This window comes from Ranitomeya variabilis, chromosome 2 (assembly GCF_051348905.1).
Source record: "Ranitomeya variabilis isolate aRanVar5 chromosome 2, aRanVar5.hap1, whole genome shotgun sequence".
NCBI classification, from domain to species: Eukaryota; Metazoa; Chordata; class Amphibia; order Anura; family Dendrobatidae; genus Ranitomeya; species Ranitomeya variabilis.
Genome location: NC_135233.1, coordinates 1,047,870,355 through 1,047,884,567, shown reverse-complemented (window position 1 = coordinate 1,047,884,567; position 14,213 = coordinate 1,047,870,355). Strand labels below are relative to the sequence as shown.

The 14,213-nt window shown below is 44.4% G+C and overlaps 1 protein-coding gene across 2 annotated transcripts in view; it reads left to right on the top strand.

Annotated features, from left to right (window-relative positions):
• NBAS (NBAS subunit of NRZ tethering complex) overlaps positions 1-14,213 on the top strand; it is a 670,356-nt gene that overhangs the window by 517,164 nt on the left and 138,979 nt on the right. For both annotated transcript variants that reach the window (XM_077291450.1, XM_077291451.1), the window contains exon 47: positions 11,262-11,351. In XM_077291450.1, the coding sequence (XP_077147565.1) occupies positions 11,262-11,351 (90 nt within the window). The remainder of the gene's footprint in view (positions 1-11,261; positions 11,352-14,213) is intronic.

Here is a 14,213-nt window from a genome sequence, read left to right as displayed (position 1 = left end):
GTATTGCAGTATATAGTGGAAACGTTTGGCTGATTGCATGTTCAAGTCAACTTTGAGCACTTAAAAATAATCTAAAAAATAATCTAAAAAAATAAAATAAAATTTGAAAACATAAAATATATAAGTTTTGATTCCTCCTCCTTTTACTCCTTTAAAACATATGTAAAAAAAATAAACAAAATTGTGTATTTTGGTCACCACTCCTCCCTAAAAAAGTGAAATAAGTAACTGATCAAAATATCATATGTACCCCATAATGGTATCAATAAACCCGTCCGCTCTTCACACACAAAAAAAGTGCAAGTGCAGAGCTGAATTGATGGAAACATAAAAATGTTACGGGTCTTGGATCATGGCGATACCAAACAAAAAAATTTTAATCTTTACTATTTTTTTTTTCTCCAATTAAATGAAAAACAAGTCTGTACACGTTTGGTATCCCCAATATCGCACTGACCTGGAGGATCGTGATTCAGTCTTTTTTACCATAGAATGTTTGATGTTACAGGAAACCAACATGGCAAAATTGCATTTTTTTCTTACAATTTTAGTGCAATTATAATATTGTCCCCGTTTTCCAGTACATTGTATGTATGATTGAATGGTCATCATTTAAAATTACAACAAAAACCCGTACAGCTAAGTTGACATAAAAATAAAAAAGTTATGGCTCTTGGAATAACGGAAAGAAAAAACAAAAGCACAAAAATGAAAATTGGCAGCGTCCTCAAATGGTTAAGCCCTGTCTACAAAGTTTTGTGCGCTCGGCCTGTGTTCGCACTCTTTGCAGCCTTTCGGCCCGGCATGTTTACGTTGAGGCTTTTCCAGGACGCAGGAGTCTATTACAAATACCGGCCTCCAAATGGATATCCACAATATGAAGAGACTGAACTAATTAGGCCCTTCAGAGGGGAAATGATTAATCACCTTTAGGGCCTCTCCAGCACAGACGGGTTTAAGAGATAGATAATTGTTGTGGATGGAAAATCATCTGGGCGCATAAATACACCAGCCACCGTCCATGCAGAAAATGCGGATCTCAAACATGGCCCAAACATTGCTTTAGGAGCTCAAGTGCAGAGAATAACATCACAGGCCTGCCACTCGAAACAAATTAATATCAGCTCTAATTACCGTAATTAAGTAGTGTCCCAATAGGGCCCCAAAACAAAAACGTCTGGAGTTCGCTCAGTATTGATTTTTATTAACTTCTTCCTAACCAGTCAGATATGTACAGTATGTGATATAAAGGAGCTTGTTCATCTAATTCATGGATGTTTATATAGTGACTGAGAAGCCCTCAAAAATCCATCTCATGCAGTGAAGCTGTTTGGGAAAAAAATGTTAAAGGCTTAGAACACCTTTGACGTGAAAGCTGTAAGCCATAATCATCAACATTAACAGAAATAAACATTTGAAATAGATCACTCTGTTTGTAATGAATCTATATAATATAGGGGTTTCACTTTTTGTATTGAAGAACTGAAATAAATTAACTTTTTGATGATATTCTAATTTTGTGAGAACCACCTGTAGATGTCTCTCCCAGTAATAAATGGCTGGGTCTGAGCTCTGTGTCTCTCTCCCAGTTGTATAGGCTGGATGTGAGCTTTTGTGTTTTTCTCCCAGTAATACAGGCTGGATGTGAGCTCAGTATTTCTCTCCCAGTAATACAGGCTGGATGTGAGCAGTGTGTCTCTCCCAGTAATATAGGCTGAACGTGCGAGGTCTGTGTGTCTCTCCCAGTATTATAGGCTTGATGTGAGCTCTGTGTGTCTCTCCCAGTTAATCAGGCTGAATGCGAGTTGTTTTTGTCTATCCCAGCAACATAGACTGGATGTGCTCTCTGTGTTGTATCCAAAGTACTGCTCGATAATAGCTTAAAGACCTAACAACAATACTGATTAATTAAAATCCACATGTCCAGACTCTTCTTACATGGTTATACTCAAATTGGCAAAAATATACATGTCTTATTTTAAAAAAAGAAATGATCATAAACAAATTAATGGACATTATTTACCTCTAGGCAGCCTGTCGGGCCAATTTTCTTCTTGTCTATTTATAACTTTTAAGAGATGCACAGTTTTTATGTAATCTCACTGTTGAGCCACTTTTTCTGATGTCTTCACAGTGCTCCATGGTATTCCTACTACATTGGAATTAGTTTTTCTCATTCCAACTGATAACTTTCAACAATGAGATCCCTTTGCTGTGTTGTAAGCTGTTTATGGACAATGGTCTGTAAAATGCAACTAAGAAAATGTCAGGAAAATTCTACTATAAAGCAAAACTTTATATGGGGTTAATCAAATTCCCTGTAAATGATGGCAGCCATGTACTGATGACTAGAGATGGGTGAACCCGAACACTAAAGTTCGGCGTCTGTACCGAACACCTACTGTTCGGGCATGAACACCTAGCATGGACTTCACCAGAAAGTATGTGTTACTGTTTGGGTTCATCCCCCCTCACAATGGGTGTTTGTGACACTATCATGTGCATGAGAGCGCGGCAAACACTGCTTCTGATTGGCGGTAAAATCATTACGGCTGGTCAGACAGCCTCAGTTCCCACACTGTCAAATGACAGCATGAGCCTTCAGCTGTGATCGGAGGTAAAACGTTTACCTCCAGTCACTGGCGTTGGCTGATGGGGCTACTGCTCCTATCACCTGATGCCTGTTGCCGCTAATAACAGTGAGAGCAGAAGCGGCTGATGGGAATATTTATCAGCCGGTGCCTGCGCTCTAAATAACTAATTAAAAATAAAAATGCATGGGTTCCCCTGTATTTTTTATAACCAGCCAGGCAAAACTCATCTGGGGGCTGCAACCCTCAACTGTCAGCTTTATCAAGGCTGGTTATCAAGAATAATAGGGGTCTCTACGCCGTATTTTTTTAAAATTATTTAAATAATTTAAAAAAACGACGTGGGGTCTCCACCATTTTTGACAACTAGCTTTGCTAGGGCAGACAGCTGGAGGCTGGTATTCTCAGGCTGGTAAGGGGCTATGGACATCGGCCCCCAGTCTAAAAATAGCAGCCCGCAACCGCCTAGAAAAGGCGCATCTATTAGATGCTACAATTCTTGTGCTTTGCCCGGCTCTTCCTACTTGCCTTGTAGTGGTGGCAAGTGGGTTTCATATTTGTGGGGTTGATGTCACCTTTGTATTACCTGGTGACATCAAGCTCACAGCTTAGTAATGGAGAGGTGTCTGTAACACAATCCTATAGTTATATGTTAAATAAAGACACAGCCTGAATAAATTTCTTAATTTGAAATAATAATCTCACACTTTTCCATTTTTATTTAAAAATAACAGTTATACTCACCTAACACCTAATTCCACTGAATCCCTAATCTTCTGTAATAAAGAAAAAAGAAAAAAACAACAATATCCCTCACCTGTCCGACGTTCTGTCCCACACCGTAATCCATGTCTAGGGATAAATAGTTTTCAACCTGGACGGTGCCAAGATGCGTCCAGGCTGAGAACCACTGATGAATGAGCTGCTGCGAGCGCTGCGTCAGTGTTTAGCGGTGACGTCATTGAGGTTACCGCCAGTCATTGAGGCTGTGTTCCCAGCCGGGCCTCTGAACTGCAGGGAACTCAGGGAGATCCCCGCTAGCACAGTGAGGCTTTTTCTCACTGTGTGAGCAGTGACACTTCCATTAATAACCCCATAGTCAAATGTAATAAAGACACACACATAGAAAGTCCTTTATTTGAAATAAAAACTCCAAGTTATTTTCACCTTTCCGCCGTTATCCATTAAGCCCATGTCCCACGAGGATCCAGATGTCGTCACTGCCAGTCCCAAGCAGATGCGTTCTCAAGCTCAGCTCAGTATATTCCGGCTGGCGTGGTGAGAGGTTGCATCACTGATGTGACTGCACAGTTTTCACTGTGTGTACATTTGACTATATAGTTAGTAGGGGGGGTGTCTTATAGATGCAGCTCCATTACTAGCCTGTAATGCTTGATGTCAGGAGCCATAAAACATCTGACATCAACTCTACAGCTGTTACCCAACTTGTCACCGCCCCAGGGTAAGTGGGAAGAGCGGAGGCTAAGTGCCATAATTGGCGCATCTTATGGATGCACCGTTTTTGGGGAGGCTGAGGGCTGATGATGTTAGTCTGGAAGGGGACCAATATTCATGGCCCCCTCTTAGGCTTTTAATATCAGCCCGCAGTTATCATGTTTAGCCTTAGCTGGTTAGTAATTATAAAGGGGAGGGGGTTCTCCCCTATAATAACCAGCAAAGACTAAGCAAACAGCTGGAAACCTTTATGGCTATTGTTCCTTCCCAGAATATTAACAAACAAATCTAAAATAATGGTCAAACCAAGTGACTCTTTATTTTGCCTACACTGTGCACAACCCCAAGCCTAGAATACCCCTCTAAGCTAGTGAGTGGAGACTAACTGCTGTGATGTCTCCAATATACAGCGCATGCAGACATGAGGGATTCCTGCTCCCCTATTTCTCTGTAGCACACCCTCACAAGCAGCAGCAGTAGGTTGCACAATGACACTACTTAGTAATGCTGTTTATTGTCCTCCATGCTCCTTCTTCTGAGAGTGTGCTACAGACAGGGGAGAAGGAATCCCTCCTGTCCGTGTGTGCTGTGTATGAGGGACATCCTGGCAGCTAGTCTCCACCCACTAGCTGAGAGGCAACTGAAAATTAGATATGGAGCAAAAAACTGGATGCTAGTGATATGATAACCAGAGACACACCAAAATGAATATGTTGATTTTGCACAAGAATAATAATAAAAAATTTCTATAAGTCATAGATTGCCCCATTAATACAGGGAAGGGCTGAAGAAAGTAATCAGTCACCGCATCCTCAGCCGCACTGGCTCCTTAATGTATTCTCTTTGATATTCCTCTAAGCTTGAATAGCAGATTCAGCATGTCCTGCCACTGGCAAATAAATAAACATTTTTTTTTAATAAGGCTGAAGGATAAAATCCGTTCTTCCTTTGAGGCTGCCATGTACTTCGTTTAGCTCGTTCTGATCCCGCGTCACTTTTTAGTAAACAAACTGAAAATCGAGCAGGTTCTTATCAATTTCATTACGCTGGGTCGGCTCCAGTCTGAGCTTTGTTTCTGTTGTGCAAATATCTGTCATTGTTGATTTTAATTAGGGTTGTCCAATTTACAAAGCTCATTTTTCTACACTTCATATGGTAATTCTTAGTTAATAGACTGGGTCCTTCGTTAAAGCTCCTCATCCCCTGCCCAGAATGGAACGTCAGTACAGCATCTCCTCCTGATTACTGAATGTCCAAAGATGGGAGACCCTGTGTGACCAACTTATCATCGGACCCTTTTAAGCTTCTTTTTTGTGTGGAAATTGAAGGAATTGGATGTATCATGAGTAAGAGCAAAAGTATGAATCATAGGCTCTGTTCACATGTCCGATTTAGGAACAGACTTATCCAGAGGTCTCAAATACGCGGCCCTCAATTACCGGAGCTCCCCGTGTGGATCGCGGCCTGGTCCAAGGGCCACCGATGCCAGTGCTTCATTTCAGCTGAATGTGCATCCTTGGAAATTGCTACAAGAAGGTGACCAGGATAGGGACATTGCTACAAGAAGGTGATTAGGATAGGGACCTTTCTACAAGAAGGTGACCAGGATAGGGACATTGCTACAAGGAGATTAGGATGGGGACCTTTCTACAAGAAGGTGACCTGGATGGGGATATTGCTACAAGAAGGTGCCTGGGATTGGGACATTGCTAAATGAAGGCAACCAGGATGGGGACATTTGCTACATGAAGGTGGCGGGAACTGGTATATTGCCACATGAAGGTGACCAGGATAGGGACATTGCTACAAGAAGGTGATTAGGATGGGGACCTTTCTACAAGAAGGTGACCAGGATGGGGACATTTCTACAAGAAGGTGACCAGGATGGGAGCATTGCTACATGAAGGTGACTAGGATGGGAGCATTGCTACATGAAGGTGACCAGGATGGGAGCATTGCCACAATGAGGTGACCAGGATTGGGACATTGCCACAATGAGTTGACCATGTTGAGGACATTGCCACAAGAAGGTGACCAGGATGGAGACATTTCTACAAGAAGGTGACCAGGATGGGGATATTTCTGCAAGAAGGTGGAAAGGATGAGGACATTGCCACAACAAGGTGATGAGGATGGGGGAATTGCCACAAGATGGTGACATTTTCAACCCAGATGGATCCGATGATAATGGGGCCCCTGTTCTTCCATTTGCATCATTTATCAAACATATCCATTTTAGTCATGAGTTCTATTAGTTTTTTTCAATTGAATTGACAAATGGACATGTGAATTGGGCTTTAGAAAATATCCTGTACAAATGTTAAGGAATTATAGTAATAATAATAGGGATTGCATCACATAAGTAATGGGATAAAAAAGAACACTCAACCACAGCTTATGTTTAAATGTTAGTTTTTTGCAGTCATTTTTTTTTTTACACGATCACATAGTTGCACGCTACTTAAGTTTCCCAGTTCATTTTCATTTTACGCGAAAGCATGAATTGAAACAATGCCACAATTTTACAGCCTTTAATAAAATTTGTCCATAGCAACCATTTACAAACTGCATACATTAACAACTAGATCTCTGCCTGATGAAGCTGGTGTGTTTACTATGTAAATTGATGCCAGGATAGCTCTAGACTGTTGATGGTATAAAATGATCATTTATAAGTCCGTCTTTACAGTGAGTGATCTCAGTTCAAGTACAATCAGTACTGCGCAATGTGAGGTTTCAGCAAATGAGATGGGGGGGGGGGGGGACGCCCTGAGGAGCTGTCGACCAGGCTAGATGGGCAGAGGTTCATCAGTTAAGAAGCTGTCAGACAGGGTTAAGTGAATAGACACTAGAGATCTGTCAGTCAGGTTTGATGCGGCAGAGGTTCAGCAGCAGCAGGGAAGTGAAACCGTGAGCAGCTACCAGTCAGGCTAGATGGGCAGAGATTCCGCAGCAGGGAGAAGGGACACTGAGGAGCTGTAGGCTAGGTGAGCAGAGATTCAGCAGGGAGGAGGGACACTGAGGAGCTGTAGGCTAGGTGAGCAGAGATTCAGCAGGGAGGAGGGACACTGAGGAGCTGTAGGCTAGGTGAGCAGAGATTCAGCAGGTAGGAGGGACACTGAGGAGCTGTATGCTAGGTGAGCAGAGATTCAGCAGGTAGGAGGGACACTGAGGAGCTGTATGCTAGGTGAGCAGAGGTTCAGCAGGGAGGAGGGACACTGAGGAGCTGTAGGCTAGGTGAGCAGAGATTTAGCAGGGAGGAGGGACACTGAGGAGCTGTATGCTAGGTGAGCAGAGGTTCAGCAGGGAGGAGGGACACTGAGGAGCTGTAGGCTAGGTGAGCAGAGGTTCAGCAGGGAGGAGGGACACTGAGGAGCTGTAGGCTAGGTGAGCAGAGATTTAGCAGGGAGGAGGGACACTGAGGAGCTGTAGGCTAGGTGAGCAGAGATTTAGCAGGGAGGAGGGACACTGAGGAGCTGTAGGCTCGGTGAGCAGAGATTCAGCGGGGAGGAGGGACACTGAGGAGCTGTATGCTAGGTGAGCAGATATTCAGCGGGAAGGAGGGACACTGAGGAGCTGTAGGCTGCAGGATTCAGCAGCAGGGAGAATGGACGCTGAGGAGCTGTCAGTTTTTGTTGGCTGAGATTCAGGAGCAGCAATGCCTAGGAGCTGTTCGATGTGTTGGGCAGAGATTCAGCAGAAATGGAGGAGAGACACTGAGGAGCTGCCAGTCTGGCTAGGTGGGCAGAGGTTCAGAGGAAGAATAGACACTGAAGATCTATCAGTCAGGCTTGGTGAGCAAAGATTCAGCAGCAAGAAGGAGAAACACTGAGGCGCTTGCAGGATTCAGCAGGGAGGCAGAACACTGAGAACTGAGGTGCTTTCAGTCAGGATAGATGGGTAGAGATTGACCAGCAGGGAGAGTGGGCACTGGAGCTCCGTCAGGCTTGGTTGGCATGATTCAGCTGCAGCAGCTAGGAGTAGGGACACTGAGGAGCTGTCAGACATGCATCAGATATTTAGCAGCAGCAGGGAGGAGGAACACTGAGGAGCTGTCAGTAAGGCTTGTTGAGCAGAGATTCTGCAGCAGGGAGGAGGGACACTGAGAGCTGATAGACAAGCTGCATGGGTGGAGATAGTTTAATCATTCACTAGGGGATTATACAGCCATTCTGACGTACATTTTCATTGTGAGTACACCAGCGTCATCAAGACCGAGCAATCTATTAACATATGCAATTTGTATTGTAAAATCTGAATGTTATTGACAGCACCAGTGACCGTTACAGGGACCTTAATTTACATGATTTTACTCTTTCTGGTTAGAAATTATTGACGTTTTGCAGCAATTCTTGACTTTTTTTTTAATGTTAAGATGTGGTGTCCACTAATAATTCCCCAGGAGTTGTAGTATTGTAGTGCTGCTTGTAAGGATGTGTAGGTGAAGGTTCATCAAGGGGTCAGGGAAGATCCGTGTCCTACATGAGGGGTTTCTTGGTGGATGAACCTCGCTGCTGATTTATCATTTGCTCGTGATGTCTGGATTAATAGATGGTAATAAAGCCCCCCACATACTACGGCCCCTAACACGACGCTGTGCACACATTAAACGCCCCATCCAGATCTCATTATGCATTGGAAGCTGTTACATTGTAGCTAAATTATTCATCACTCTTTCCCATGGAAATTAGCCCTTGAAACATTCTGTGTTTTGTAACATTCCCCGGGCTGATTTCTGCAGCAGAAATATATAGTAGCAGGAAATTTTCACTTGAGAATATTGATGACGGCCATCAACGCAAACACTTCACTGTGTGTCAGTCTCCTGGTGAGCGTCCGACCTCGCCGAGAGGGAGCACGTTAGATATATCTATTAGGTATACATCTGTATAGAGCTGGGGTGGCGAATAATAGTCGGTGCGTCTGCCTTGGATGTGGGAGCCATTGTTGTTATGGATGTAACTTCACGACATTCACTGGCAAATGTAATAGATTTGGGGGGTTTTGCACTTTCCTTTAAGAATTGTATATTCTGATAGATGGGACTTTTATGGATGAAGCAATATTTTTGGATGCTTAAAAAGGTTCACATGAATTTTAATTTTACTTTATATATTAGTCTGCTTAGGGGACTTGAACCTGAGTTTCATGCAATTATCAAAAATGGCAGAAGGCTTCAGCAGACCCCTAGGTGCCCTGACCTCCTGGAATTGCACAATGGAAGGGGTCTGGTGAGCGCTCCAATACACACCCCACCTGGATGGTCCCATTTAAATGCCACTATCAGGGATTGGCAGCAGCATTTAGATAATTAACCAGCAGCGATCAGAGCTAGTTCTGATCACTGCTGTTAGAGGCAGTATCTCACTCAGAGGGGCATATCTGTATGTGAGATGTAACTATCTTTAGGAGAGTCCATGCTATTAATGCAGTGTTCAACTTGTCTCTGTGCTGTAAGGCTAGTTTCACACTAGCGTTTTGAGGAGCTGCGGAGGGCTGCAGACTTCCTCCGTGAAGCCCCGCCCTCGGCCGCACCTCCGCCGCTAGCTCCGCCTACATCTTCATGCGGCCAACATGCAGCCTGCATACCTATCTTTAACATTAGGTACGCAGGTCGTGCCGCTTTATGCGGATGCTTCCGCATGCGTCGTTTTCACGATGCGGCGACCAGCGTAGAACGCAGCTTGTAGCATTTTTTTTTCCTCCGCATTGGCAAAACGACGCATGTGGAAGCATCCGCATACAGCCGCACGACCTGCGTACCTAATGTTAAAGATAGGTACGCAGGCAGCATGCAGAAGTAGGCGGAGCTAGCGGCTGATGGCGGGGCTTCACAGAGGAAGTCCGCAGCTCCTCAAAACGCTAGTGTGAAACTAGCCTAAGATAGCGCTTACTGAGTGTGCTGGTGGACACTCGCTTAGCACGGGATTCAGTCACACAGGCACGGGATTCTCACACAAACAGTTCATGCGGTTTATTTTATGCAGCATTACCCGGGTCATGCACAGTTCATTATATACATTTTATACGGCTTCAACTCAGTCAGTAAACATGCTGCACTTCTCACTTCGTTCAGTTACCATGGGTGACCGTACACCGAACAGTTAATCAATGTCCATGGAAAACAACAAGCACCAACAGTCTGTTCCACTGGCAGATGCTTCTTTGCCGTTATGATAGCCCCCTTCCCGGGTTTTACCTTTCTGGAGCTCCTGCTCCACATGCTGACCCTCCTGTCAGTCCTTACTCCTGGGAAGGTGCTGAACTGGGATCACCGTCCCAGACAGTGCCTTGCTCACCAGGCCACGTGACAGTCCAGATCTTCAGACGGGCTGTAGCTTCCCCAATGCAGGGCCGTTGCAGACTCTGCACACATTTGGCCTTTCCGTGCGCTCTTCAGGACGTCCGTCCCCACCTGGGACCGTCCAACACAAAGGCCACTGCGTGTGCTGTTCAGGACATCCGTCCCCACCTGGGACCGTCCAACACACAAGTCTCTCAGTGCGCTGTTCAGGATCTGATCCTACTCCCAGGATCTCCCAACACACAAGTCTCTCAGATCCACTGCCTCTCTGCACTATTCAGGGATCCGGTCCACACACAGGACCTCCCAACACACAAGCCATCCAGGATCAACACTCTCCATTACAGAGACCATGTGACCACACCATGGTCACATTATGAACCTGTAACCACTCCCATAGGTGAGTGATATGTGTGTGGTTAGTTCGACCCGCCCAGCTCTCAGACTAACCCTGTAAGCCTCCCTTTACAAACTATACAAGTACATGTTGTGGGACTACAGGTCTCAAAGCAACATTATTACTGGCTTACAGCGCAAACTCCCTCTGCGACACATACCGGCCATTTACAATAATGCCGGACACTGTTTCATTATCGCCATTACAGATACGCCTCCATGCATATCCTGAGAAGCACATACAGCGCCCCCTAGCTGCAGCATGGGTCACTGCATCACATACCCCCCTCCAAAGTCACGTGGCAAGACTCGTTAAAGGGTCAATATTGACTTTTAGCATTGCTACTTTCAATAGGCGGCGCTACAGTTTCATGTGTTCTTCCTCTCTGAAGGACTTTTTTTTTAAACTTTTTTTTTTAACTTTTTTTTGTGAAATACAAAACTTTTTTAGCAGTTGTAAAACCCATAAAATTGACAAGAAAAATGACATATCCTTTTTTTGTATTGTTTTTCAGTGGGAATGATTTGGATTTGGGTACTATTGAAGATCCTTTAAAAGTTTTGGAGGCTATCGTGCGAGAGGTGCACCGGAGTACGGAGAGGGGGTAAGTACACAGCCTGGTGTTAATGTACAACCCGAAAGAAAATAACTCACGATATCACTAACTTCTTATCCAAGAGTTAGGAGGCAGAAGTGGTAAATATTGTGCTGGTGGTAATGGGGGATCCATCGGCCATCTTGCTCCTGCTGACTGCTCTGCCGTAGGCTGGAGCTGTGTAGAGATGACTGATGTAACCTCTCTTTTTTTTAGTTTATTTTAATGCTTCTCCAAAAAATAGCTTTTTAGCTGGCCTTTAGACTATAGTTTTCTTTTCTCTCTGCACTAACCTCTTCCTCAAACAGCCAACTTTACTTTTCTTTGTTTTTTTTCCTCCCCTTCTATCAAGAATTGTAACAGTTTTTTTTTTTTTTGGCGGGGCAACTTGTAGTTTTGATTGACACCATTCATTTCACCATACATTGTACTGGAAAATAGTTTGTGTGGCCTGCTGACATTTTTAGTGACAGTTTTCGGGTACATAAGATGTTGTGGTTGCCTTTTTATTGCATTTTTGCTGCGGTGCGACGACCAAAAACCATCAACTTTGGCTTTTTTATGTTTTATTTTTTTCTTAGGGCATTTATTGTATGGGTAGAGTAATTTTATGTTTTTATAGATTGGACTTGATTATTTTACACAGAGAGAGAAAGCCTTACTCAGAAAAAAAATCTGGGAAATGAATTTGATTTTATTAAGTCAGCTAATCACAATGTGTGACATAGATAAAAATATTTAAAACGTATATATTCTTTATTGGTGAGGCAAGGCTCACAGGTTCTCATTATCGGTCAGGCAGGACTCATGTTCTCTTTGTTAGTCAGGCAGGACTCACTGGCTTTCTTTATTCAGGAGGCAGGACTCACAGATTTTCTTTATTGGTCAGGCTGAAGTCTCAGGCTTTCTTTATGGGTGAGGCATGACTCACATATTTTCTTTATTGGTGAGGCAGTACTCACAAGTTCTTTTTATTGGTGTGGCAGGACTCGCATGTTTCCATTATTGGTGAGGCAGGACTCACATGTGTTCTTTATTGGTGAGCAGGGGCGTAACTACAACAAGTGCAGGGGTTGCAATCACACCCGGGCCCTGGAGCCTAGGGGACCCTAAAAGTCCCTTTGGCCTATAGAAAAAGACTATTACTATTAAAGATTTAAAATATTTGGGGCCCTGTTGGAGCTTTCGCATCGGGGCCCATGAGTTTCAAGTCACACCACTGTTGGTGAGGCAGGACTCGCATGCTTTCTTTATTGGTGAGGCTGAAGTTTCAGGCTTTCTTTATGGGTGAGGCAGGACTCACAGGTTTTCTTTATTGGTGAGGCAGAACTCACAGGTTTTCTTTATTCGTGAGGCAGTGCTCACAGGTTTTCTTTAGTGGTGAGGCAGGACTCACTGGCTTTCTTTATTGGTGAAGCAGGACTCACTGGCTTTCTTTATTGGTGAGGCAGGACTCACAGGTTTTCTTTAGTGGTGAGGCAGTGCTCACAGGTTTTCTTTAGTGGTGAGGCAGGAGTCACTGGCTTTCTTTATTGGTGAGGCAGGACTCACTGGCTTTCTTTATTGGTGAGGCAGGACTCACAGACTTTCTTTATTGGTGATGCAGGACTCACAGGTTTTCTTTATTGGTGAGGCAGGACTCACAGGTTTCCTTTAGTGGTGAGGGAGGACTCGCAGGTTTTCTTTATTGATGAGGCAGGAGTCACGGGTTTTCTTAATTGATGAGGCAGGACTCACTGGCTTTCTTTATTGGTGAGGCAGGACTCACTGGCTTTCTTTATTGGTGAGGCAGGACTCACTGGCTTTCTTTATTGGTGAGGCAGGACTCACTGGCTTTCTTTATTGGTGAGGCAGGACTCACAGGTTTTCTTTAGTGGTGAGGCAGGAGTCACTGGCTTTCTTTATTGGTGAGGCAGGACTCACTGGCTTTCTTTATTGGTGAGGCAGGAGTCACTGGCTTTCTTTATTGGTGAGGCAGGACTCACTGGCTTTCTTTATTGGTGAGGCAGGACTCACTGGCTTTCTTTATTGGTGAGGCAGGACTCACTGGCTTTCTTTATTGGTGAGGCAGGAGTCACTGGCTTTCTTTATTGGTGAGGCAGGACTCACAGGTTTTCTTTATTGGTGAGGCAGGACTCACTGGCTTTCTTTATTGGTGAGGCAGGACTCACTGGCTTTCTTTATTGGTGAGGCAGGAGTCACTGGCTTTCTTTATTGGTGAGGCAGGACTCACTGGCTTTCTTTATTGGTGAGGCAGGACTCACTGGCTTTCTTTATTGGTGAGGCAGGACTCACAGGTTTTCTTTAGTGGTGAGGCAGGAGTCACTGGCTTTCTTTATTGGTGAGGCAGGACTCACTGGCTTTCTTTATTGGTGAGGCAGTGCTCACAGGTTTTCTTTATTGGTGAGGCAGAACTCACAGGTTTTCTTTATTGGTGAGGCAGGACTCACAGGTTTTCTTTAGTGGTGAGGCAGTGCTCACAGGTTTTCTTTAGTGGTGAGGCAGGACTCACAGGTTTTCTTTATTGGTGAGGCAGTGCTCACAGGTTTTCTTTAGTGGTGAGGCAGGACTCACAGGCTTTCTTTATTGGTGAGGCAGGACTCACAGGCTTTCTTTATTGGTGAGGCAGAACTCACAGGTTTTCTTTAGTGGTGAGGCAGGACTCACAGGTTTTCTTTATTGGTGAGGCAGGACTCACAGGTTTTCTTTAGTGGTGAGGCAGGACTCACAGGCTTTCTTTATTGGTGAGGCAGGACTCACAGGCTTTCTTTATTGGTGAGGCAGGACTCACAGGTTTTCTTTAGTGGTGAGGCAGGACTCACAGGCTTTCTTTATTGGTGAGGCAGGACTCACAGGCTTTCTTTATTGGTG